The following is a 23,833-nucleotide window of genomic DNA, read 5'->3' as shown; positions in this document are numbered from 1 at the left end:
ATTGCATAGCATTAAATATTGATTTGATTATCTTTTTTTTCTGGAGATTGAGCCAAAAGTGGACCTCCGCTGATGGCAGATATCCATATCTACTTTATCATTTTCACCCATTGACAAACAAACTGTCCCCCATTAAGAATGTAGGCCGATATGTTGAAAATGTACTGGTGTGCCTTGTCTTAGTTCTGTAACTGGTGCAGGAATTTAAATTAAATTGGGTTGAATGAGTGACTTTGGCAGGTTTCTGGTTGGTGTGGTTTGGGCTGCTTCCAGTGCAGCATAAAAGCAGCCTGGCAGTGGTTTGACGGAGCCTGCTCTTCTCTTTCACACCAGCTCTCTGTGGCCAGCAACAGGAGCATGTAAAAGCCTCACTTCTCTCAGTCCCATCTAAACATATTCCCTTTCCTGTGGCAGCATCTGACTGATTTTATTGGACATGCATGGACTTTTGTGTTAAATTACATTTGCTTTTATTGAATGTGATCCATCCAAACTGAATGTTTGGCATGCCTATGCCAAACATTCAGTAAATTTGTTCCACGTGTTGAAAAAGGGAATCCCAAGTACATTAACCCGAGTGTATCATTTATTAAGCGCTTTCTGTTCAGCATGGTAAAGAGAATGGAGTTTGGTGCTGGTGCCAGAGTGTATCAGGCCCAAACACGGGCAAGAGAAGTGGTTGGATAAGAATGAGGCGTAGAATGCATACCAAGCACACCAAATCCAAGAACCCAGAGATTTCTAGACACAGTAAGGGTGTGCCTGTTTACTTGGAAAACCCCTTTGCCCCATGTCTACTTTTGTAGAAGATTGTTTATGTATGTGTTTTGAAGGTATGCCAGAGATCTGTAACAAAAAGAGGCGTGACTGGTGACAGGTTGTTGCAGGGGAAGTGGCTGAGCGAGGTGCCCGTCAGGCAGCCAGTGCTTGAGCAGCAGAAAGCACCACCTCCGCAGCATTGGTTCTTTGATGTGGCTGGCTCTTTGAAGAACTGACACCCTTCTCTCCTTTTCACAGTGCCTGGAGCCCTGCAAGGAATCCTGGGACCTGAAGGAAAACCAGTGCCAGGATTTATGCGAGGTATGTCACTACCACAAATACCGTGGTCGCCTCAGACTCAAGTGTTACTTAGTGGGAAAATTCAATAAGAGGAAATTTTGAGAGTAGTGTGAAGTAACTCTGTCTGTGAGGATGAATCAAAGCTGTTTAAATCTACCCACCGCTCGGGTGAGTCATAAGCGGAAATATAAACAGGACAATCCCTGTTAGCTCACAGAGCTGCCTGTTTGCAGGCGGGCAGGTTGGTCTTAAAAAGTAATCTAACATGTATTTTCCCTCTCTTCCATCTCATCCTCCCCCTACTCCTCAGCCCCTCTTTCCCAAGAAACACTATGAGTGTCTTACAAGCTGTGAGTTCCTAAAGTCAGTAGAGGGCGTGAAGCAAGGTGACTGTCCTGCACCAGAGAAGGCCAGCGGCTTTGCAGCCGCCTGCGTCGAGAGCTGTGAAGAGGATGGAGAGTGTTCGGCCATGAAAAAGTGCTGCTCCAACGGCTGTGGCCACACCTGCCAGCTGCCTAAGAACCTCTACAAAGGTAATACTAAAGTTTAAAACTGCATCTCCTTTCCAATACAATGATTTTGCCACAAAAAATTGATCTTTAAAGTTATAGTCATTAAGATTGTATTGCTGGGCTAAAATCAATATCCTTATTATTATAATAATAATAAAAATGTATCCAATGACAATTTGAAAACAATGTGACAGCAGACAGGAAGAGTTGAATAATGGTGCTATTAGCAGCTAAAAAAGTTTAAATATCAGACTTGCATTCATCATGAGGCCAAAAACCCAACTCCAAATGAATAATAATGTTGCATTACAACTGTTGGATGTGTAAATAAGCAACTGCTTGCTAACAAGAATGTCACATTACCTTACACGCTGATGATATGTCAAGGTTATGTTCACAACTTGTATCTGATGCTCCAAAGTGGCCAAGAAATCAGATATTGCAGCTTTAAATGAAATTGCAATGTGACATTACCATGCAAAACACATATTAGAAGCAAACCTAATTTTTTAATTACAGGAAGAAGGGAGTTCGACAGTAAGCCAGGTTGACAGACTAGAGTGTGTCTAAATGTTAGACTGGGTGCACCGATACCGTTGTTTAATTGTCTGTGCACTCAGCAACTCATCCATTCATTTACTCATTGCTCATTACTTTTTCCAGAGACCGGATTAACACGGTTCATCAGCTGAATCATGGATACTCCCTCCCGGTCTATTTATCCGTCTATTTATCCTACTCAATAAATGATGTTTCATATCTGGTAATGGTCCAATGCAAACATAATTTGTTTAATGGGATTAACTGTTGCAGTTTGTATCGTTTTAAATCTCAATGATTCAAATTGCAGATTATCTTGAACAACTTGCTTGGAATTATAAATCTTTATTTCATTTATTTGTATTGCACTTCACCCACACATCCGTCATGCTGTTCCTGCTGTAATAGCATATAGAATATATCTTAAGCCTTGAATTTGCTGGATAAGCTTGAGGGTTTCACAGACACAGATGTACGCAGGAATCTTTGCTCCATTAAAACAGTTTAGTAGCGGTGCCCAAGGCCGCCTGATGTTCTGAGGGTGCTGAATTGTTGTGTAAGAGAACCAGGAGCCTCTGAACTTGGAGATGGGAGCTGGAACTACATTATTTACACTATCAGCGCACAATTGCTGTCAGCCTGAGGCCATAACAAAGTTGATGAGATGTTGAAGTGAAAGCAGTGGAAGATGAGTCTAAATCAAGCTTTGATGTGATCGACTGTGTATGCGTTGAATCACACTGCAGCTAGTGTAAGCATGTTTTACTGTCTGCAGCTGATAGAGGCCAGAGCATGTGATGTTGAGCCTTTGCACAGAGAAGAGAATGCTAGTATTTATATTTGATTTGGAAAGAATCCTGAGGGACTTCATGGTGGTTGTTGTGCTCTAAAGGTGAACTGCATGTTAATCTTGGAAAGATGAAAGCAGGCGTAACCTTGAAAATTTCAATACAGTGACCCAGTCAATGAAAACCATTCACCACGCTGTGAGACCTTCAAATCAAGCAGCCTACACACTGATTTTCAGTCCAAACACTGAGCTCATGATGGGTTGCCGTCAGCACAGCATTTACATTGAATTACACTGAGCGTTTTAGTGAAAGTCTGGATAGAATTCCTGTCCTGGTCCTCCTCAGTGTTAAAGGTCTAATTAGGTGCTCATGGTTTGAAGAGCGTAATTGTTTCTGTGTGTGCACAAGTGTGTGTGTAGTCTTTGCCATGATGAGCCATGATGCTGGAAGCCATTAGCAAACACAAGCGGGAAGAAATGGAGCGTTTCCCCCACTGAGATCACTCTCAGATGTGCATGTGTGTTTGTGTTCAGGTTAGGGTCCCCAGCCCATGTGTACTGTATGTCCTTGATAAAGAGACCCCCACTGAGCTTTTGATGAGTAACAAAGCTTGATGGGGCCGATGCTGTTAGTTGTCATCCACTGCTTTATAATGTCGTATCGAAGATGTATTCGCGAGGGTGTGCCTCTGACAACATATGCAGTGCATGTACGGAGATAGGTGGTTTATTAAGCTCCTCTGTTTCTTTTGTTGTCATATACTTCTCTCTAGGTCTGTCATTTTCTCTTTTACTCAGAAGAAATAACACCACATGTGATGCTACCCAATTTGTCAGTATTCTGAATAAAAATAGTGCACAGTTCTACACTATACAGTGAGAGCAACTGGAAAAGGAGCTGAAGGGGTGTTTTAAATTAAAACAAAAAAAATTTAAAAAGTGAAAAATGTAGATGCCGGAATAAAATTGAAGATACATGATGGAGTTATCACCACATTGTCAACAAGCCAGTCAGTTAATCAGTCCATCAGCAATATTCAGCTTACGGTACGTCCTTGTGTTACAAGCGGTATTTGTAGTGTTTTCCTCAACCCCTATAATTAAAGCAATCATTATGGCAGTATGTGCGTGAGTATTGAGAATTATATTCCTGGAGTGTAATTGTTGGCATGATTAAGACATGAATGGACGCCGTACTATTGCTTCAGCAGCAGTTACATCACAATTTGGAGGAAGCGTGCAGCCATTGAAAAATGAACGCTCTATGATTCTTGGACCAAACCTGACCCGAAAGTTATCTTTGGAAAGTGCTAGCTGAGACGAAGTGTATTTGTTGCCCTCCCACATATTGTGGAAGAGAGAGGTTGTGTGTTTGTGTTTGTGTGTGTGTTGCAGGAGTACTTGTGGGACTTTGTGGGAAGATGAGCTAAGACAGAGGGAGAAGAGGAATGCAGTGGTTTTCAGTATTGCGCAGAAAATGTGACACGTTTGTTTGCGCACATGCAGACACACACACACAGACACACACACACACACACATGCACAGGCACACTGGACTGTGGAGCTGTGAAACCACAGCACAATGACCCCCAGCTGTTAGTGTGCAGAGAGCTGTTATCAGCGGGACAAAACAAAGTACTGACTCCACATGCATATGGCTCAAAGACCATCCTCCATATTCCAGGATTTTATATGCACCAATCAATCACTTAACAAGCCCTGTATGAAGACTAACTAGAGATATAAGTAGATCAAGCGCTCTGCATACAAAACACAGTCTTGATAATGTTGTTTACGGACATGGTGCGCAGTAGCCTTGAGCGTGTGTTGATGCTGTTTATAACTGCCAAGCAGGGGTGGGCCGCTCAGCAGCAACAGAGGTCCAACATAATGGTCTGAAGTACTAGGTGATTTATTGAGAACTGTGAGATGTATTCAGCCTTCTCCTGTACTTTCAAACTTGCTTTTCCAATCTCCATCTCATTATCACTGTGCCCAACGCTCAATCAACAACTCACTATGTATCCAGTATAATAAATTTACTTGAGAGAGTCTGACTTGGCCGAGCATTTGGCCCAGTCCCAAACTTAATAAAGCTCTAACTTATTGCACATGGCCACACTGAGTTCTTCTGAAAGGCTGAATGTAATGTGCAATGATGCAAAAGACTTACATGCATGTGTGTATGTTTGCACTGGGGTATCTCATGTCTGCAATAGATGTAGACCTTACACGCACCATCTCACATACCTATATGCAAACTATGTGTGTCATTACTAAGAAGCGCAGCTACTAAAACACATCACTCTGGCCAGGAAATATCACAATCCTTCACAGTAGAAAGATGATGCTGTTGACCCTCAGCATGTATTAAATCTATTGCGGTGAGGTCATGTCTCATTTTTAAATCTGTATCTGTCCAACTCTGATGGTGTCATTTATCTTTCCACCCAAGATTGGAAAACTACAATTTAATGTTGAAGTTCACCTACAATGATCCACACAGTGGTAATATTAACTCCTGTCACGGTATCGTCTATCTTGCTTGTACTTTTAGGAGTCCCTCTGAAGCCAAGGAAAGAGCTGGTGTTTTTGGAGCAGCCGTCGGGTCAGCTGGAGATCCGCTGGTCCTCCAAGTTCAACATTTCTGTGGAGCCTGTACTCTATGTGGTGCAGCGCCGCTGGAATTATGGCATCCATCCCAGCGAAGATGATGCCTCTGAGTGGCAGACTGTGGCACAGGTAGGAATGCACCAAACGTGCAAAAATACTAAGGTATGTCAGTAAGATGAAAAGTTTTAATCTTTTAGATCCCATCAAATGATGTCATGTGAGTGATTCCGTTGACCAGACATTTTGGATTTGTGTTACTAAGAAATGTCAGCTTTACATGTCCCAGCTTGCCACATGCTACAGCTGTGAAAGAGCTGCAGTGCGCTGACAAACTGTTGCACACGGTTGCACATTCCTCACAGTCACAGTGTCTTTGAAAGTCTGGCAAAGAGAAACACACAGATGACTGATGTTGCAGCGAACTCACATGTGACCCTGGGTGAACCCTGACCCCTGTGGTTTTCTCTCTCCCCATCTGTCCCTCAGACTGCAGAGGAGCGCATCCAACTGGCTGACATCAGAGCCAGCAGATGGTACCAGTTCAGAGTTGCTGCAGTCAATGTCCATGGGACCCGCGGCTTCACTGCACCCAGCAAACACTTCCGCTCCTCCAGAGGTCTGTGTGTGTGTATGTACATATGCACGTGTGTGGCCTCAAGTTCCTGTTTGACACCCACTTCCCTCCATTTGCTATGGTTAAGACCTTGGAACAGGTGGAGGAAAGGGTTGCAAAACCTGATTTGACTTTTTATCTGACCTTACAAACCAAGTGAATGTGGTGACGCTTTCTTCATCACTGACTCACAGAAAGGGTGTATTTCTTTTGTTGTTTAAACAAAATAATCACTTATTATTTATCCTGGCTTTGCAACTTGCAACTCTTTTGAGGACTAAACAGTATTTTTAGTGAGAACTGAAGTGCAAAGCTGTTCAACCCCATAATATACAGCAGCAGAAAATGGATTATGACTGAAATATTATTGGTAAAGCCAAACATACATTTATTACTATTTACTGATGGCAGTCACACTGCTTCAGTGTTAATTTAAAACTGTATTCAGGTCTAAAACCTTTGAATTCTTTTCTTAACCATGTTAACCTGAATTGTAAATAAGTGCTTCCCCTCCACAGCTTCCACACATTTACCCAGTGAGCTAAGTGGAAAGGGTAATTCATGGCCATGCCATGTAAAATGCGAGTTTATGAGGAGGGACTGGGTGTGCTGAACATTTTTTTTCTGTGTTGCAACCAGATCTTTGTTTATCTCTTCAAAGAAGGGGTTCCCCCCTCTTTATAGTCATATACGATGTAATATGTCTGAATTAGTCAAGATATTGCAGGTTTCAAATGAATGCAAGTGTTGTCTTGCCTCCAGAGGGAGTGATGTAACCTAGACGCGCTTCAGATCTTTGCCACAGATTAGTGAACAAGGTCTGATGGCATTCAGTGTTGCTGCTTTGCTCCTGTACCCTGCACTTTTAGTGTTGAATGACACTAAATCACAGTGTTGTGCTGCAGATGGGATTTGTTAAAGCAACGGCCAATTGTTGTGTGGTTCCCAGGGACTGCAGATTTGTGAATATAATGTGTAGAGATTGAATTTGATCCAGATCAGATACGATGTTTGTTTGACATGTAGAGGTAGAGACATGTGCCCGCCAGTTCAGCCTTATGCAGCCCAGAGTCTGTAAATGTATATCATGTAAAATAGTGTCTGCATTGTGTGGCTCACTTACATCTTTTCATCTTTGTGATGCACAGTGCACATCAACTTACTTTACCAAGCTTGTGTTATTTATTCTTTAATATATATAAAGTTGTTTATCAGTGGGACACTGGCAGACATCCTCATTACTTCCATGTTCTGCCACATACTGAAAACTTGTGCCAAATGTAAAAAGTATTAGCATGTTTAACGGTGTGTGTGTTTGCATGTTGACTTGCCCTGTCAACCCTTCGTCATACATTTACTCCCCAGAGAATTTTGGATGGCTGTCAGATAGAGCCAAGCACCAGGTGGGAAAAGGATTCTGCTGTAAGGATGGAAACCAATCTCCAATCAGGCCAATCAGTGCCAGAACGTTGATAGATTGATGGGAGCTGTCATGGATTTAATGAACTCCTGGCCATTCTGTCATGCCATTGTTATATATAGTGCAGCCATATCATCTGATTGCAATTTTGCACTACCATACTTTGTTAGGGCAATTTGTAAAAACTGACTGCTTATTTATCTTGCACAGCCAGCATCAGCTGGTATGGAGAAGCAATGTGTCCAATTGTGTTGTTGGACTGGATTAAATGTGTTTCAGGTGGGAGAGGTCAGTAGAAGAAGAGAGCCAACATGGCTGTGGCGTGAATCGTTTTCTCATTACGGGGGCTATTCCCTCTGGTTTGCCGTCTGGCATGTGGCCCTGAACCTCCTCCTGCACCAGGCTGACATCAGATGGGTCACAGCTCATACGGATGGGTTCAGAACCAGCTTTACTACACACACACACACACACACACACACACACACGCACACATTACTTAGAATCTAGGAATGTCGAGTGTGGAGCCAAAGTGAGCAGCATGTGTTTGTTAACCCCTGACCTGTGCTCTCGGTCCTGCTGAACGCCTTCATAGACGTGACATGACACCTGTCATAACATCTCATGGCAGATTGTCAGTGGAGGACTAATTACTTTACACAGTGTCATACTGGTCCCCCGCCTTAACTGCAATGCTTACCCGCAAGTGGTGAAAGGTGTCTTGGCCTGTAATGCATTCAACTTGAAATTATACTTGCAAGAAAACTGCCTTGGCTCAAAATTTGTCACATACAAGACCTAGAGGCCCTCTTTGTCTTTCGCCCTAAATGCCTACAGATGTATTGAAAACTGTTACCGCTGAGCTGACTCTGTTGCGTCTTGTTGTTGCTATGTCTTCAGATCCATCCGCCCCTCCCAGACCAACCAGTTTGCGTGTCAGCAACGTGACGCTTGGTGACGAAGGCCTGGTGACAGCCCGTCTCAACTGGACCCTGCCAGAGGAGCCTGATATCCCCATTCATCACTACAAAGTGTTCTGGAGCTGGACTGTACCTACCAAGTCAATGGTACCATCCAAGAAGAAAAGGAGAAAGACCACCAACGGGGTAATCTTCTCACCCTGTCTCAGTGATGTGTTCTTTTTCTTTCTCTCCCTTTTCCTTTTTCTAAGACGCCAGGCTCTTGTCCAAGATTATCTCAGCATCTTCTCCTCTCTGGCCTTCACACATCACTGTTAATATTACCCATGCAGGCCTGCAGTAGAAGAAAGGATAAACATGGAATAGGACTTGTATATACTTGCAAGGCACTCAATCAATCACACAGATTTATACAATGTGGTCTTTATTGTTTTAATTCCTTATATACTGATGAAAGAACCCTTAAACGCGCTGTTAAGCTTTGAAAGAAAACACAAGAGTGATAAATAGTCTAATTTATAGTTATACATTGGGATTTCAAGAGCTGTGTTTCTTAAATATTACAATTTTGTATTGTTGTTTTTTGACGTTTGTATTTTGGAGTTTCATTTGCTCCTCCTCGAGTTTTGTATGAGCAATTCAAGCAGCTGATTCTGAAGGGGTTACATGAGTTTTTATTTGTCCTATTTTTCAAGCAGTTTCAAAGTCAAAAGGTTATATAAGTATACTTTCCTAATACCAATTTCTTTCCTATTATTATCATCTACATTAATGCCTACAGTATATTTAAACTAAGGGAAGACTCAGTAAAAAGAACAGCTAAAAACATGTAAGAGACATTCTCTAATAATGACATAAATATCTCTTTCAAAGGAAACATACCATTGATTCCAGCTGGTAATGCCTTGGAATAGTTTAGTTTTCATACTGGAACATTCTCAACTATTTGGTCTAGTCAGAAAAAAAGAGTTTTCATGGGCCTTTGTCTGGGATGTCACATCATAGACTAAGCCCCACTTGCAATCACAAAGAATAGATTAATACTGTTTGGATATAAAAGCTTTTACAAACATTTCAAAAGCCACAGAATAATATTTTGATAGTATTAAAAATGTGTTTTGTTTTTTGCTTCTACATAGAAATTAAACAAGTGTGTTTGAAAGCATTGATTGTCACTAATTCAAGTAATGGGTCTATACGCATATGAGTAACCTTATAGATAAATCCTTATCTAGCCTCATAAATAACATAGTCTCCTGCGCATATCTGAATACATTTGCTATTCAAATGTTTTATGAGCCATTTGCACAATACATCCAGCAACATGGGACCTGATGGCACATACAATACCTGCGGCTCAGTACCTGTGAAGAGCTTTTCGTTACTTGAGCAAATACAAAGATTGTATTGTTCACACACACCTCTACAGAGTCTTCTCCTGAATGAGTTTGTGAAATGCATAGCAGATGTGGCACAGAGGAGATAGAGGTGGGAGACACCAGACACTCATAGAAACATGTACTACTGGTTTCCACTTTGGCACCTCGGGGCTTTGAAAGCAACCTGCTGGTAGAGGAATGTCAAAACACGCACAGTCAATAACAAGAATGCATCAACCTCACGCTGATGGTGGAATGCTGCTAGTCAAACACAGTGAAGAAGCCCTGTGAGGCGCTGATAATACGGCTCCCTCACAAGACCCTGAAGGCTATCTCCTCGCCACGATACCTTCCCCAGCTCCACATGTGTTCTTTATAAGCAGGGCTTACCCACAAGCCAGTGTCGGCCCCAGCTAAGCAGAACTGGAACTATGACTGGAACAATGACAGGGCTTTAAAAGAAGCCTCAAGTGACACTATAGTTACAGTTAATACAAATTCCAACATGCAAGTGTTTTCTCTTGTTGCAGGCTCAGAGCTGGGTTGATCTGGAGGGACTACAACAAAACAACAGTTACACTGTGGAACTGCAGGCCATCACATACTGGGGACAGGTGCGGCTGAAGAGCTCCAAGGCGTCTCTCCACTTCTGGACTACCCAAAATAATGAGTCAGGTAAATATTGGTGCTAACTTACTGTTGCTCATCCGGTAGTTAGACATGTTATGTGTTTTTAGTTGCTAAGGATGGCAGTGTCAGTTGGTCAGTCCACCACTTTGGTCAAGAATGAAATATCACAACAACTATTGTATTGATGATAGCAGTGTAATGTTGTGTAGACATTCCGAGTCCAATACTAGTGACTTTTTCTCTAGCGCAACTCTGAGTTATACATATGTGGCTTTTGAGGGACATGTTAAGGGACAACTGCTGGATGGATTGTTGAAATAGATAGAAATTAAATGCAAACATTCATATCCCTCTCAGGATGAATTGTGATCACTTTGGTAATCACTGACTTTTTTATTCTTGCACCATCAGCAGGTCAACATTTTACTTTGTCCACTTTAAGACCAAATCCATGCCAAACTAATGACATTGCCATCATTCTTAGCTGTTTTTTGTGTTTAGTGCTTATTTGCAAATGCTAACACGCTAAACTAAGATGGTGAATATGGTAAACATTAGCATCGCTGTAGACTTTTAGTCTTGTTTTACTATATATTTGCGATTTATTGAATACTTTTACCCAAAACACCTTAGTTTTGGCTAACAGTCCACTGCAACCAAATCATAGGTGGGTGCAATCACGAGTCACATCCAGAGTCCTTAACCAAGACTTCCGGAAATAAAAAAAAAGGAAAGAAATCTGGATGGAGCTGCAGTTTTGTGATTGCAGATACCTATGGGCTTGGCTGAACAATCAAAATCCAATTTTCCAAATTGTTTTCTTTGAGAGTAGAATTTTCTTAAATTACTGAGAGTCTTCGGGCAAACCATCAGCAGTAGAATTGCAATGCATAAGGTGCGCTGACAGCACATCTGGAAGTGAACCCCTGATTTTGGCTGTTTTACGCAGTACTGTGCATACCCATCAAGTCACACCGCACTTATGCATAAAGACCATGTTGTAACTGCTGTGATGTTACGATACAATATATTACGATAGAAGATATAATTGTGTGTTTCTGTTACAATGCTGGAGTTTGCCACGAGACAGTCACTGTCTTAGCTACAGCAACAAACAATTCTCCATTCTCTTCCCAGTAAGATCAGTGCTCAAGTCAAAGAAGGAGGAGATGTCCCCTCTTGGTTCGACCTTGGCCAAACGCCCCTCTGGCCCTCTGGAGGTAGGCACGCCCTTCTACCAGGATGGCCAGCTGCAGGTCCGTGTCTACTGGAAGAACCGGGGAGGTATGCACTCCACTGTATTGATTTACAGCTTTGTTAGAATTTAATTTGCACCCCATTCTGCATCAGATGGTGTAAATGAAATAAATGAGACAATGTGTCATTGTGAAAGCTGCGGAATGTGAGCACTGGCCAAATTTGTGTAAACCTGCCCATAGAGCAGAGCCACCGTTCAGTAAAGAACAATAAACACACGGAGACGGAGACGTGCAATGGGATTTATTGACAGCTGTATTTAATAGATCCTCGCCCTTGCTTTAATGTTGAAGTGGTCCATTTTGTTTTACAAGACCTGATGTCATGGGGAACAGAAACGGCTGTGGGCTGTGGCACAGCAAGGGGCTAAAGCCTATAGGAATGCCTGTCCCAGCAGCGTCCATTCCCCAAACCTTCTGTTAATACCAGAGTGGAATTATGGAAACCTTGAAAGCCATGCTCTCAGGGTAACCTGTCAAGTCCCATTCACTGGTCTATGTTATGTTACTAATATATGTCATCACCTAAGCCAAACTCCACTTCTTAGAGTCAAGAATGCAAGCCCTGGCTGAAGGAAAGGGCTGGTGAGACACCAACTGCTGAATCAGAGTGAGAGAGAGAGAGGGGAAGAGAGAGTTGGCCCTGAGCTGTGAGTGAAGTTGGCCTGGACTCAGAGAGCTGAGTGATGCTGACGGGGATCAAGCGTGGCTTGGGAATCACAGTGTTGCAGTGCAGAGTTAATCCTGGTCCAGCTTCTCTTTCTGTGTTGTCTGTGTGTGTGTGTGTGTGGGTGTGTGTGTGTGCCAGTGCCACTCATTAGTCTGAGGGATGACCCTTGCTTTGACTCTGACAACGTGGATTCCACACTACTGTAAAGATACAGACGTACAGATGGTCTGGAGAGTTGTAGTCTCTGGACATCTGGTTTGTGTGACAGGGAGAAGGGACAGGTTAACTGAACCCTTATTAAACTCTCACTCATTGTCTCTGTGATGCAGAGAAGCTTTTGGGTTAGCTCCAGCAGACAAAAGAGAGTCTTACTGTATACCAACTTAGATAATATATCACTATCTGCACAATACACAGACAACAGACAGCAGTCCGGCGGTGGCGGCACTTCTGAGGCTCGCTTCCAGCCACAATTTATCCAACACTGCTGAGATTCTGTTCTCTACCTGATTTACATTTCCCATTTCTTGTTTTACATACCACTTCCCCTCTCTGTCAGCCCCAGCTAAGCATATCTTGTTTATTTTTCCCCGGTTCCCTGTAATTCCTCTTTTCTGCTTCCAATGAGCTCAGGGGCACCAAGTGCCAGATCTGTGTCTAAGCCTTCAAAGGACCCCTTTTATCTCCCCACCACAACCCAGGCCCCCGCCGAGGAGCGAACATAGCATAACTCAATTATTAATCGGAGAAGTATTTCACATATTCATGCGACAGAGTTGAATGAATAATAAATCTAGCAACATATGATGAGGGTGATGGGCAGATAAACACCACTGATGAGCTCAGGAGGAGCTATTATACTGTGATGAAGGCTGCTACACCACTGATGAGAATGCAAATTCTGAAAGTTTAAGTAGAAAAGTTTGGCTTTGGAATTGAGCCTTCAGCGAACAAAAGGAAAGGGTTAGGAAACAGGAAACTAACTAATACAATGGTAAAAAAGAAAGCGCTTTCATGGTTCTTTTTTTCCCAGAGACATTAGTTATCAGGATCATCAATTATGGAAATAGTAATATCAGATCTCAGATAGGGACCATTGTAATTTTCGAGAAACCCGTCGGTTAATCATTTCAGCCAGTCGGATGGTCTTTTCATTTCCAATTCTTGTGCAGTGGTGTTACATAACTAAGTACATTTACTCAAGTACTGAAAAAAGGTGCACTTTAAGATAACTAAGGCTTCTCCATACTTAGAGGGGTAGAAGTGTTATGCTTTTTACTCAACTACATTTATTTGACGAGGATATATTCATTTGATGCCTACTGTATGTCCAAAGCAAGTTTCATGCCCGTTAAGTGCAGTTTGGACTGAAGTGTCTTGCTTAGGATTGTTTTGATTATCAATTACTTGATTGGTTGTTTAGTAAGAACAAAGTCAAAAATGCCCACCTAGTGATGGCTTATTTTAGCCAGTCAGTACAAAACACATTTTTTTCAGATATAAAGAAAAGAACAGCAGATCATTACATTGAATGAATCAAATGAATGTTTATTGGAAATAAAAAATAGTTGTCAATGCATTTTCTGTTTAGACATTTTGCTCATCGATTCATCGATTGCTGTTTGTTACTCAGCTAAAGATCTGAGTACTGAGTTGGGTCTTTTGTCATGTGATGTGACCTTCTCTCTTTTCATACTCCCTTTGTTTCAGACCCCACTGTGAGTCGCTATCATGTCCAGTGGATGCCGGAGTACTGCAGCCACAACGAGACTCGAGGACCGGAGAAATCTGTCACGCAGGTTAGTCTCCAGCAGCCGTTTCACACACCTTCCAACTGCAGGTCTAATCCCAGAGTGCAAAGCGTAGAGCTACAACTTGATTAGCAGCTCTGTGATATGCAAAGCACGTGCCTAACCTTTTGTCTGATGCTTAGAAAGGACTGCTCAGCTAAAGAAAACAACTTCCCTGAGTGAACCTGAAGCTCTTTTTGCATTGGATTTGCACTGGGCAAATCACTGGCTGTTGTTTTGAATATTATGAGTCAGTCGTGTGGTCAGGCATGTGGTGTGTTGGCCAATAAAAGGCATTCACTTAAACAATGTTTCCCGGAATGGGGGCTCATTCACCTCCAACGGCCCCAGCCATGCATTTTTGCAAGGGGGTTCCTTGTAGGGTCTGTGTAGGGGTTGGGAGAGTCTTGGGCTCAGGCTGATACAGGATGGCAGAGGCCTGGCAATCAACACATTCTTTGGGGACCAGCGCTCTCGTTGCTAGGAAATATACATCCATTTTCTATAGATCGCTGGGAAGGATTCCAGGGCTTGTGCTTTAAATGTGAGCACAGCGCCTCATTCCATTTTAATCAAAGCTGTTTCATATCAGAGAGAATATACACACACACCCTCTGTCAAGGGACCGCCTATTAATGTACAACCTCTTTATTACAAATGCAAGATTTAAATCCACTAGTCAGCGGGATTTTTTTTTTTCTTGGAAAGAGATGAAAATATTTTTCTTTTTGTTAAGGTCAATACATGATTCAAGTTTGAAATACGTGTAAAGTGTAAGACTGCAGCACATATTCATTAACAGGATTTACAGGCCATTCTCTTTTGAAAAATTAAACATAAATTTACTTTGGTTGCTACTTCTTAATTCACGTTTTTTTAAATTATTAATTAAGTCACGTTTAGGCAACATGTGGAAGCTGTAAAAATGATTTATATTGTAAGTTGAATAGAAGGATAGTGGTCTAACCCCTACCATGTGAGTGTTCAAAGCGGTCCTGTAATGTGGGGCATGCTCCTGAGGTTTGAGTGGGAATGTGATCTGCCCCTGCACTGTGTATTTAATTATCTCTGAAGCTCCATGGGACCTGACCTGGGTGACATGTCAAAGTCATCAGGGCTGAATAATTTGTTTCTTGGCTCAGGAGAACTACATCAACCTCCCTGGCCTGCTGTTCTCCTGCAAGTACAAAGTCACTGTTCACATGCTGAAGTCCAAGAGACGTTCCAAGGACGAGAGCACCACCTTCCTTACCCCATCCTGTGCAACCATCCGTAGCAAGGCTCTCAAACACATCCCCTGCCCAGGGGAGGGAGGTGAGTATTCAGCGGTTTGACGCGTAAAGGACATATTGAAATTGATAGAAATTGTATTACACAGTAATCAGACACCGTAGCATACTAAAATAATGAATATAGCCGCAAGCGGCTTTTTTCTCAATAGCGACTTCAAAGTAATTTCACACATGTGGTCCAACGTCATTATAAAACATATCCTGAAAGCTGCAAACACTGCACTTTTAAAAAAATGTCTTCAACTGATTTGTCAAAAACATTTTCAATTCAGTGTGATATGTAGCTCAGTCCAGCTCACGGCAATTTGAGAAAAGCAGACGACCCACACAAAAACAATTGCTAATAAAGCCGCAAGCTGTGATTCCAAGCTCACACCTTGATTTACGTCATTCAACATCCTGTTATTGTGCATTTAAAGCACCCCTAGTTGTCAATTTGAATAAGACTAGCAGTTTATGTATGAGGTCATTATGTAGACAATTCCTGGACGTTTTGTGTTGATTAGACAAACATTTAGTCATTTATAGCCTGATTTGCGCTAAATCATCTGTAGTTTGTTTGCATTTATAGCGCCCCCTGGTGTTTAATTTGAATGAAACTTTTAGGGCGTGGTTCAGATACTAATGAGGAGATATCCTGAGATATTTTTGATGATTGGACAATGAACATGTGATTTATAGTAAAATGTGTGTAAAGCTGCTCACCTATCTTGCACTTGTAGCACCTCCTAGTGGTGTATGTATATAAAACTGTCTGGGTATATCTGGGGCACTTATCTGAACATCCCCGGTGAGTTTTGTGATGATTGCCCTGAAGTTTGCTGATTTGTGTTCATTTATGTCCAGAGCCACGCCCCTTTCAAAGTTAATTGCTCTCTAACTTGAAAAGTAATTAAGATATTGACATGCTTTAGACAAGTTGTAATACTCTTTATCCATTGATGATTCACTGAAAATGTGGTGGCAATCAGAGCTACGGTGTAGGAGGAGATCTCAAAAATGTGTTTTTCAAAAGATTTTCTACGTTTTATACCTTCATGACCCTTAAGGCTTTTCTGTAGAGCACATTAAGCTTCACCTGTGTGAGAAAATTCAAGTCAATCGGAAAGACAGTGTGAGGGGCGTGGCCTTTCAAAGTTTGCATTTTGAATGTTTCTAGCTCATTCCAGCTCACAGGAATTTGAGCCGGCACAGCAGGCAACAAATAACAATAATTAAAACAGACAAACATAGAAGGGTTCTACCGCTTCGCAGTTTGAACCCTAATGACAAAATATGTACACACATAAAGGAAGAGAGTGGTATCAATCTTCTCATCTATCTTTCAGCATGAAAGCAAATACCGGTAAATGTGTTTCTCTAAATGAAACCACCTTTCTTCTAACAGCTCCAGGTCTTCCAAAGGTTTTGGCTAAGCCAGAGAACCTGACGGCCTCTTTCTCCATCATTGAGGGAAACATCACCGGGAATTTTCTGTGGCGTGTGTCCAGGGTGGCTCCCCATCAGCGAATCACAGGCTTCCAAGTCACCTGGGCCGAGATCACCACTGAAAGCCGGCAAAACAGCCTGCCCAACAGCATCATCTCTCAGTCCCAGATCCTTCCACCAGTAAGTCTGTTTTCATTAAAACAGTATTTGGCAATAATAGTAATAGAGTAAACTCTTTTTCAAATGCAGATTGAATATGTTTCCATATCCCACAGGGACCATGCTCTCCTATATAGTCAGTTAATTGTCCCTTGTATTAGGACGGTATGTTCTTTTTTCAGCATTTCATTTCACTTCATCTATCAGAGGTGAGGGTGATTTGAGGATAACTCTGTTGTGGCTTCTTTGCATGAATCTTGTGATAAGCGGTGGTGTGTAGACAGGCACAGAAAGATCTGAGAAAGTGTTGTGTCCTGGTGGAAGTTAACCTCCTTTACATTTTCCTCTGCCTTTACGTCTTCCTCTTTCATCCTCTGCGAGAGCTCCGAAAAAGCCGCTCTTTGACATAATCTGCTCCATCAACAACATGTTCTGCCTATCTGCACCTCCCAGCCTCTGGAACTCTTCTATAAATAAAAGCACCCACCGCACACTTTATCAAGCTGGCAGCAAAAAAAGGAACTACGGCAAGCCTTATGAAGACAAAGTCTTTGTTTTTGTCTGTGGCTTGTGCAAAGACAGCTATGCAGCTGATACTCCCCTGGTTTACAGCCCATTCCAATTCAAGTTGTGTAAAATTCAAATTCTGTTGTATTTTAACTGATTGCATGTCTTCTGCTGCTGTCCACCCTCACTTGGCAGGATCATAACTTGCTTGTCGTGTCCAACCTGCGGCCATCCACCTACTACAGACTCGAGGTGCAGGTCATAACAACTGGAGGGGAAGGTCCTGCCACTGTCAAGACCTTCCAGACGCCAAACGTATTACCAGTCATTCAACACCGTAAGTATTAAGTCACTGTCACTGTCTTTGGTGCTATACATCATGTTAACATGTGATCTTTTTCTCGACTATCTGCTAAAGTTTGTGTTGGGTTTCATTCAGTGACTCTTACTGGCCAGTGCTTACAGCGGGCATTATATTTTTAATCCTAAAATTCTAATCTTCTTCCTAAAAGCAATAGTTATAGACAGTTTTAGTTTTGTTATTTTGCTTTCTTGTGAGAGTTAGATGAGGAGATACCACCCTTACGTCTGTACAACAAATATAAGGCTACAGCTAGCAGCCTGTGAGTTTGGCACAAAGACTCCTGGAAAAAAGAAGGAAACAGCTGTCCTGGCTCTGTCCTATGTCCACTTATATGTGAAAGAGTTGCTTGAAGTGCTAAACCCACAAAGAATAACTGTATTTCCCCTCTGCTCCACAGAGTGTTTTGGCATTTTTTAGCCCACCTTATTGGTTTTCTGGCCCACATTTTTTTTTCCAGTCACAACAGCCACCTGGTCTCATTAAAAAATCTCTAAAAATCTACTATATGTTACCTGCCAATCACAAACACCTAGCCAGAGAACCCAAGTGGAGCATTTAACAGCTGATGAGTCTGATATTTCCCTCATGGATTAGTAGAGAGCAAATCAGAGCTAAAAGAAAATTGGATATTGATCTTACATTCATCAGGTTTCCAAAATACTCGACTCTAACAAGTTTGCCATATCAACTTTATAAGGGGATACTATGTAAATGTTTCAAACTTGTTTCCGCTGCCCCCAAGCTGCCAAAAAATCAGCAGTCTTAAGAAAAGATGCTGTGCTTCCTCCACATTGTTTTGGGTTAGGCAGCATCTTTTTTCGCAAAAGAAATACATATTTAATGCTGGTTGTTTAGCTCAGCAAAAGGAGTGGATGTAAAAAGTATTTATGACCTGTGCAACATGCAGCATGGTGGCCCAAAGTGGCCTCCTGTGGCCTCACACCAAGAAGGTTCTGGGTTCAAATCCAGGTTGTTTCGGAGCTCCCCATGTTTTTGTTGGTTGCTCCGGTTTCCCCCACTATCAAAAAACATGAACTAGGTTCTCCAGTCAGTGCCCTTGGATCTGGAGTTGGTCCCCAGGTGCTGTAAATAGCTACCCTATAACTGGGTTAAATGCCAAGAATGAATTTTGCTACATCTATGTATATGACAATAAAGTACCTTTACCTTTAAACACTGCCAAGTAATGTGTAAATAACATGTCTTTCTAGGACCCAGACTCCGGCAGCATCATTCTCACCACCAGAAGCCATCAGTGGAGAGGCACTGAGCTGCAAGTCGAGGCAAACCCAATAGGGAGAATCACCAGTGGCTCTCCGCTCCTGTCTATCAGGGAAGGAATGTGTGGAACCAAACAGAAACACAGCGCACCAGACCATGAACTGACCCCCCCTGCTAGTGAAATATGGGTCCATCTTCTCCAGGCTCCACAACACATCAGCTATTCCTTTCAACCCCTCACCATGACTGAGATATGTCAGCGGACGGGTTAGTCTGTACAGTGAAATTTATACTGCAAGGTCTCACATTCAGCGTTGGTTAGTACTCAGCTCCCCCAACACATCCCCCAAATCAAGAAGTTATGAAATTCCAGTTAAATGTTAAAGCCCCTTAAAATAGATCCAGCCGTCATCGCCACATGATATTAGCAAAATTTCAATCGTTTGATGGAAAGACTGGCAATTGGGTCATGGTTTAAAGACAAACAAGTACTTGATTTAAGATGGCTGAACATGGATGGTAGGAAATGCCAGATCTGTAAAAAAAAAAAAAAGTTTATTCATGAAGAAAGAAAAGTAGAAATTCATCTATTTATTTTGTGTTACCCATTAAAGAGGCGCTTAGGAATAAGTAATTACTGATGGATAATGTAACTAAAGTCATTGTTTTCTAACCCAGAATATTTCACATAGTTTGTTGCATGTAGTACATTTGATTTTTTTGAACTGTAAATGAATTACTTGCTTCAAATTGAAAGCTTGTAATGGTTTTGCATGACAACCGTTAGCATTCTGTTGGCATGAAATAATTGTCTGTGTTACCTCTTTTCAGTTAGGTAATATTTCATTAACAGATTAACAAAGAATTATATTGGGAGTAATATGTAATGTTTATTAATGAAAATATAACTTGTGTGGAAATGATGAATTGTACATGTTCTTGGCTGTAGAAATATTTGTCGTGGAACAGTCAGTGAATGTCTATATTTATTTATGTGTGTATTACAAAGTTTGGTTTGGATGTGTGTGAATGTGATTGTTTCGTGCGTTCTAGTCTCAAGTTTTTGAACCGGCAAGAAAATCTTGTAAAGACATTTTGTAAAAATGGAATTGTAAATACAGTCTTATGTTACATGTTATTTTTCCATGGTAGAAACTGTACAAAATGCTAAGTAATAAAATAATCCTTAACCAATTCCCTTTGCTGTTTGTTTAATTGAAGCAGTAAATAGACATGCTTCTCCTCCCAGTGCTCAACTATTTGGCAGTTTATGTTGCTTATTTTGGCTGGAAAAGCAATCATGGCCAACTCTGTACAGAATATCCACTGATCGGTCCAGGAGCCTGAGACATGCGCTCTGCAAGTCCAAATAAACAGGTCATCTAGCTTAACAGCCCAAGCAAATTTACCATCGCTGAGGTCAGGCGCCCCTTAACATAATGCTGTGCTTCTCGGAGCACTTGAAAAGCATAAAATCGCTCCTCTGCTCAGCAGCCTTTGCCCTTGTGAAATGAAAAGAGGAAATGTTTACAAGAAAATAGCTAAAAGTGACATTGTGACAGTTAATGTGTAGAGTGCATGATTGTTGTGTTCAAAACCACAAGCTGAGTTATTTGTATGTATTGAATAAAAGCCTTTTTTAGCACACATCCAATACTGAAAGGAGTGCATGCAGAATAGTGTTTAATGGTGCATAGTATGTTTTATTTTATACGTATATCCAGGCAAGTTGACATACATTGTTGTTAATAAGATTATTTACGCCACATATACACTGTATATGTGGTCGTTGTCTTTACATTTCAGATCAATTAAATACTTCATGGCATTTCCGTTACCATGGCGTTACCAAAAAGGTAACTGTAAAAATACTTCAGTCAACAGAAATGTTTGTGGTGTGACAAACAATAAGGAAAAACAAACGCATTTTTATTTATTGTTGATAAATGATAAATGATAAAATGATTTTCATGAGCCTGAGCCATGTGTAATTCTAATTTGCCTTTGACACACTTAAGGAAAATGAGCCAAAATTCATTCCAGTGTGTTGCTAGAAAAGGCACAGTTTCCGATTCTGCTGTTGGAGATTAATCCGTTTCAATTCAGTATTGCAAATATTCTATGTCAAAAGACATACTAGAAATCCTTGTGTCGAGTCTGTGTTTGCATAATTGTGTGTTGTCCAGATGTTTAGATTTGAAGTCTGTTCTTGTCACCATTTTCCACAGCGAGCAACAAATTATTCTGAGCCCTTGTTTTCACACACTCGGCCTTTTCAGTCAGTCAGTACTCCGCCGCTCACTTCTCAGGGATGTTGTTTATGTACAGTTCTATTATGTCACAGGAGATTAGTTCCTCTTGGTCTGTGCACGCTAATCTCTCTCTCTTTTCTAGGAGCCAGGCCAGTGTTTAGCCAAGGCTTCTTTCTGTGCAAGCCAGCCCAGCCCCTCTCCTTTTCAGGCTGTCACAGTCCCTCTCTACACACACCAAATACCATGGCCCTCAAGTGTGAAAACCTCAACACAAAAGGGCCTCTAGCCTCTTTTGAGACATGTTGCAAGACGTCCAAGTCTCCGAGGACAAAAGAAAGTAAAAAAAAAATGCAACAACTAAATAATAGGCCAGTTGTCAGTACAAAAGCTTTGTTTCTTCATGGTACAAGGCCAGTGAGGGCTTTTTCACTTTGCACGACACTACATCCCTATTGTGAAAGTCAGGGAGTGGATAGTTCTTTCAAATTGGAACACATATTTATGAAAACAATATTATTAATTTGGCTTTACAAATAATCCCGGTCAACTAAATATTTACCCGTCTCCTGGTTGGCATTAGCCCTCTTTTTATTGGAACTGAGAATACCACAGTGAGTGCATTCAGACAACAAAGATAGGCTGTTTCTCTCACACATGACCTCTCTCCCCTTTGCACCCAATCTGCAGATTACCATTGCAATGAGCCGTGCATTACTATTTATCAAATCTAAGCCCCTTTTATGGGTGATTTTACAAGTTTGCCGGAGCAACTGTAACATTACCCCTTGAAGGATGGGTGGAATTTAGGTTTTGATGATGGGTACAATCTGAGCATTACTTTGAAGTATGAGGTAAAAACTAAAATGGATGGACTTTACTTTCCTTTTTGCAGATGACACTGGTCATAACCTGAACGATTTGAGAGCATACATTGCTCTCATGTGAGTTTCAGGTCATTGAGATTATTGAGGGGAGCCAGGCATGCACTCCAGATTACTACCACATGGACTACATCCATTTGCGCTTGTACTCCTTCAATATGATGAGATGGAATTTATTGTCTGTGAGATTGATGAAAAATAACCAGAGTGTTTTCCCCCCTCCATTAGGAAAGGCAATGTTGCTTTAATGCTGTGGTATGGTGAGAAATCTGACCTTGCCCCGGGCAGTGGCATGTTTCTGGTTAGGCCCTGGTGAGTGGGACCAGTCAGGGGACACATGAAAGGATCTTTCTATCAGGCTGCAAAAGATGTTCAGTCTAAGTCTAATGAAGACCAGAACACATGGACAGACCTGAGAACATGCTACACATTACACAAGCAGTAGAGCTACAACATTGTTGAAAAGCTCAGTATTCCTCTCCTTCTTATCAAGACTGACAACGTGAGAAGCTTGATGAGTATATGTGTGCCATAATGAAAAAGAAGAACTAGCCCACCAAGACATTGAAGTAAAAACACCTCCTCATCCAATGACAGACAGATAATGTGTTTGTTGCTAAAAATTGTCTTTGTGTCTCCACTGTGTCAACATTATTCCCTGGTCTCTGTGCATGGAAAAGCTTTCTTGGGTTGTGTAAGTCAGCGACACTGACAAAGGTACAGTGGTTCAATAATAACATGAGAAAATGTTTATGTATAAACAAAGTTACCAGCTTATAATGCTAACCTGTGCAACCAAAGGCAGTTTAGTAGCTCTCCAAATCATTTTTGTTGACACTTGATTCAACTTTTTTGTGCCAGTTGTAGTGAATATAAAGATATATTTAAACACCTCAGTATAATCTGTGGTAGAAGATGTACTGTCATTATTTAAAGCAAAAGCATCAATACCACAATGTAAAAATTCTCCCTTAAAAGTCATGCATTTAAAATGGTTATTATACATGAAGTAAAAAGTACACAATCCTAAATTGCAAAATGTACTTAAAATATGAGAAGCAAAAGTACTAATAAGGAAGACAGAGCCATTTCATGGTGTTATTTATTATGGTATTAGTGTAAGCAGTTGGTTGAGCTTGAGAAGTGGCAAATGCAAAAGTCCTTGAGGCCTGGCACACTGCATTTTCAAAACAGATCATATGTTTTGCATTTCAAATTTAAATTTGCAAAGTCAATAGTAATTGTAAGTTGTCAGATGAATGTAAAAAGTGCAATCGTTCCCACTGAAATGTAGAAATGTAAAGTGGCATTTGAAATAAATATTAAGGCAAAGTACAAGTACCTCAAAACTGTACTTTATCACAGGGAGTAAATGTTCATGCTTCCTTCAAGTCTTCTGATGATTTTTCCAGTCAATTAACCTCCAGTATGAAACTTTTCACGCACATTTTCTCTTTATCCTAAACTGAAACAAACTTTTTTCAAAGGACTGGCCATCCTTTGGAGTTTGGGTCAGAGGTAAGCTAGAGGTCCAGTA

The 23,833-nt window shown here is 41.3% G+C and overlaps 1 protein-coding gene across 1 annotated transcript in view; it reads left to right on the top strand.

Moving 5' to 3' along the window:
• Positions 1 to 20,358, top strand: part of LOC117952968 (anosmin-1) — a 39,233-nt gene extending 18,875 nt beyond the window's left edge. The window contains exons 3-14 of the mRNA XM_034885643.1: positions 1,018 to 1,080; positions 1,370 to 1,592; positions 5,459 to 5,643; positions 6,001 to 6,130; positions 8,448 to 8,653; positions 10,377 to 10,521; positions 11,614 to 11,760; positions 14,113 to 14,201; positions 15,335 to 15,506; positions 16,872 to 17,092; positions 17,774 to 17,915; positions 19,154 to 20,358. Of these exons, the coding sequence (XP_034741534.1) occupies positions 1,018 to 1,080; positions 1,370 to 1,592; positions 5,459 to 5,643; positions 6,001 to 6,130; positions 8,448 to 8,653; positions 10,377 to 10,521; positions 11,614 to 11,760; positions 14,113 to 14,201; positions 15,335 to 15,506; positions 16,872 to 17,092; positions 17,774 to 17,915; positions 19,154 to 19,212 (1,782 nt within the window). The 3' untranslated portion in view covers positions 19,213 to 20,358. The remainder of the gene's footprint in view (positions 1 to 1,017; positions 1,081 to 1,369; positions 1,593 to 5,458; positions 5,644 to 6,000; positions 6,131 to 8,447; positions 8,654 to 10,376; positions 10,522 to 11,613; positions 11,761 to 14,112; positions 14,202 to 15,334; positions 15,507 to 16,871; positions 17,093 to 17,773; positions 17,916 to 19,153) is intronic.
• Positions 20,359 to 23,833: the final 3,475 nt, after the last annotated feature.

The sequence above is a fragment of the Etheostoma cragini genome, chromosome 11 (assembly GCF_013103735.1).
Source record: "Etheostoma cragini isolate CJK2018 chromosome 11, CSU_Ecrag_1.0, whole genome shotgun sequence".
Lineage (NCBI taxonomy): Eukaryota > Metazoa > Chordata > Actinopteri > Perciformes > Percidae > Etheostoma > Etheostoma cragini.
This window is presented reverse-complemented; position numbering and strand designations above follow the sequence as displayed.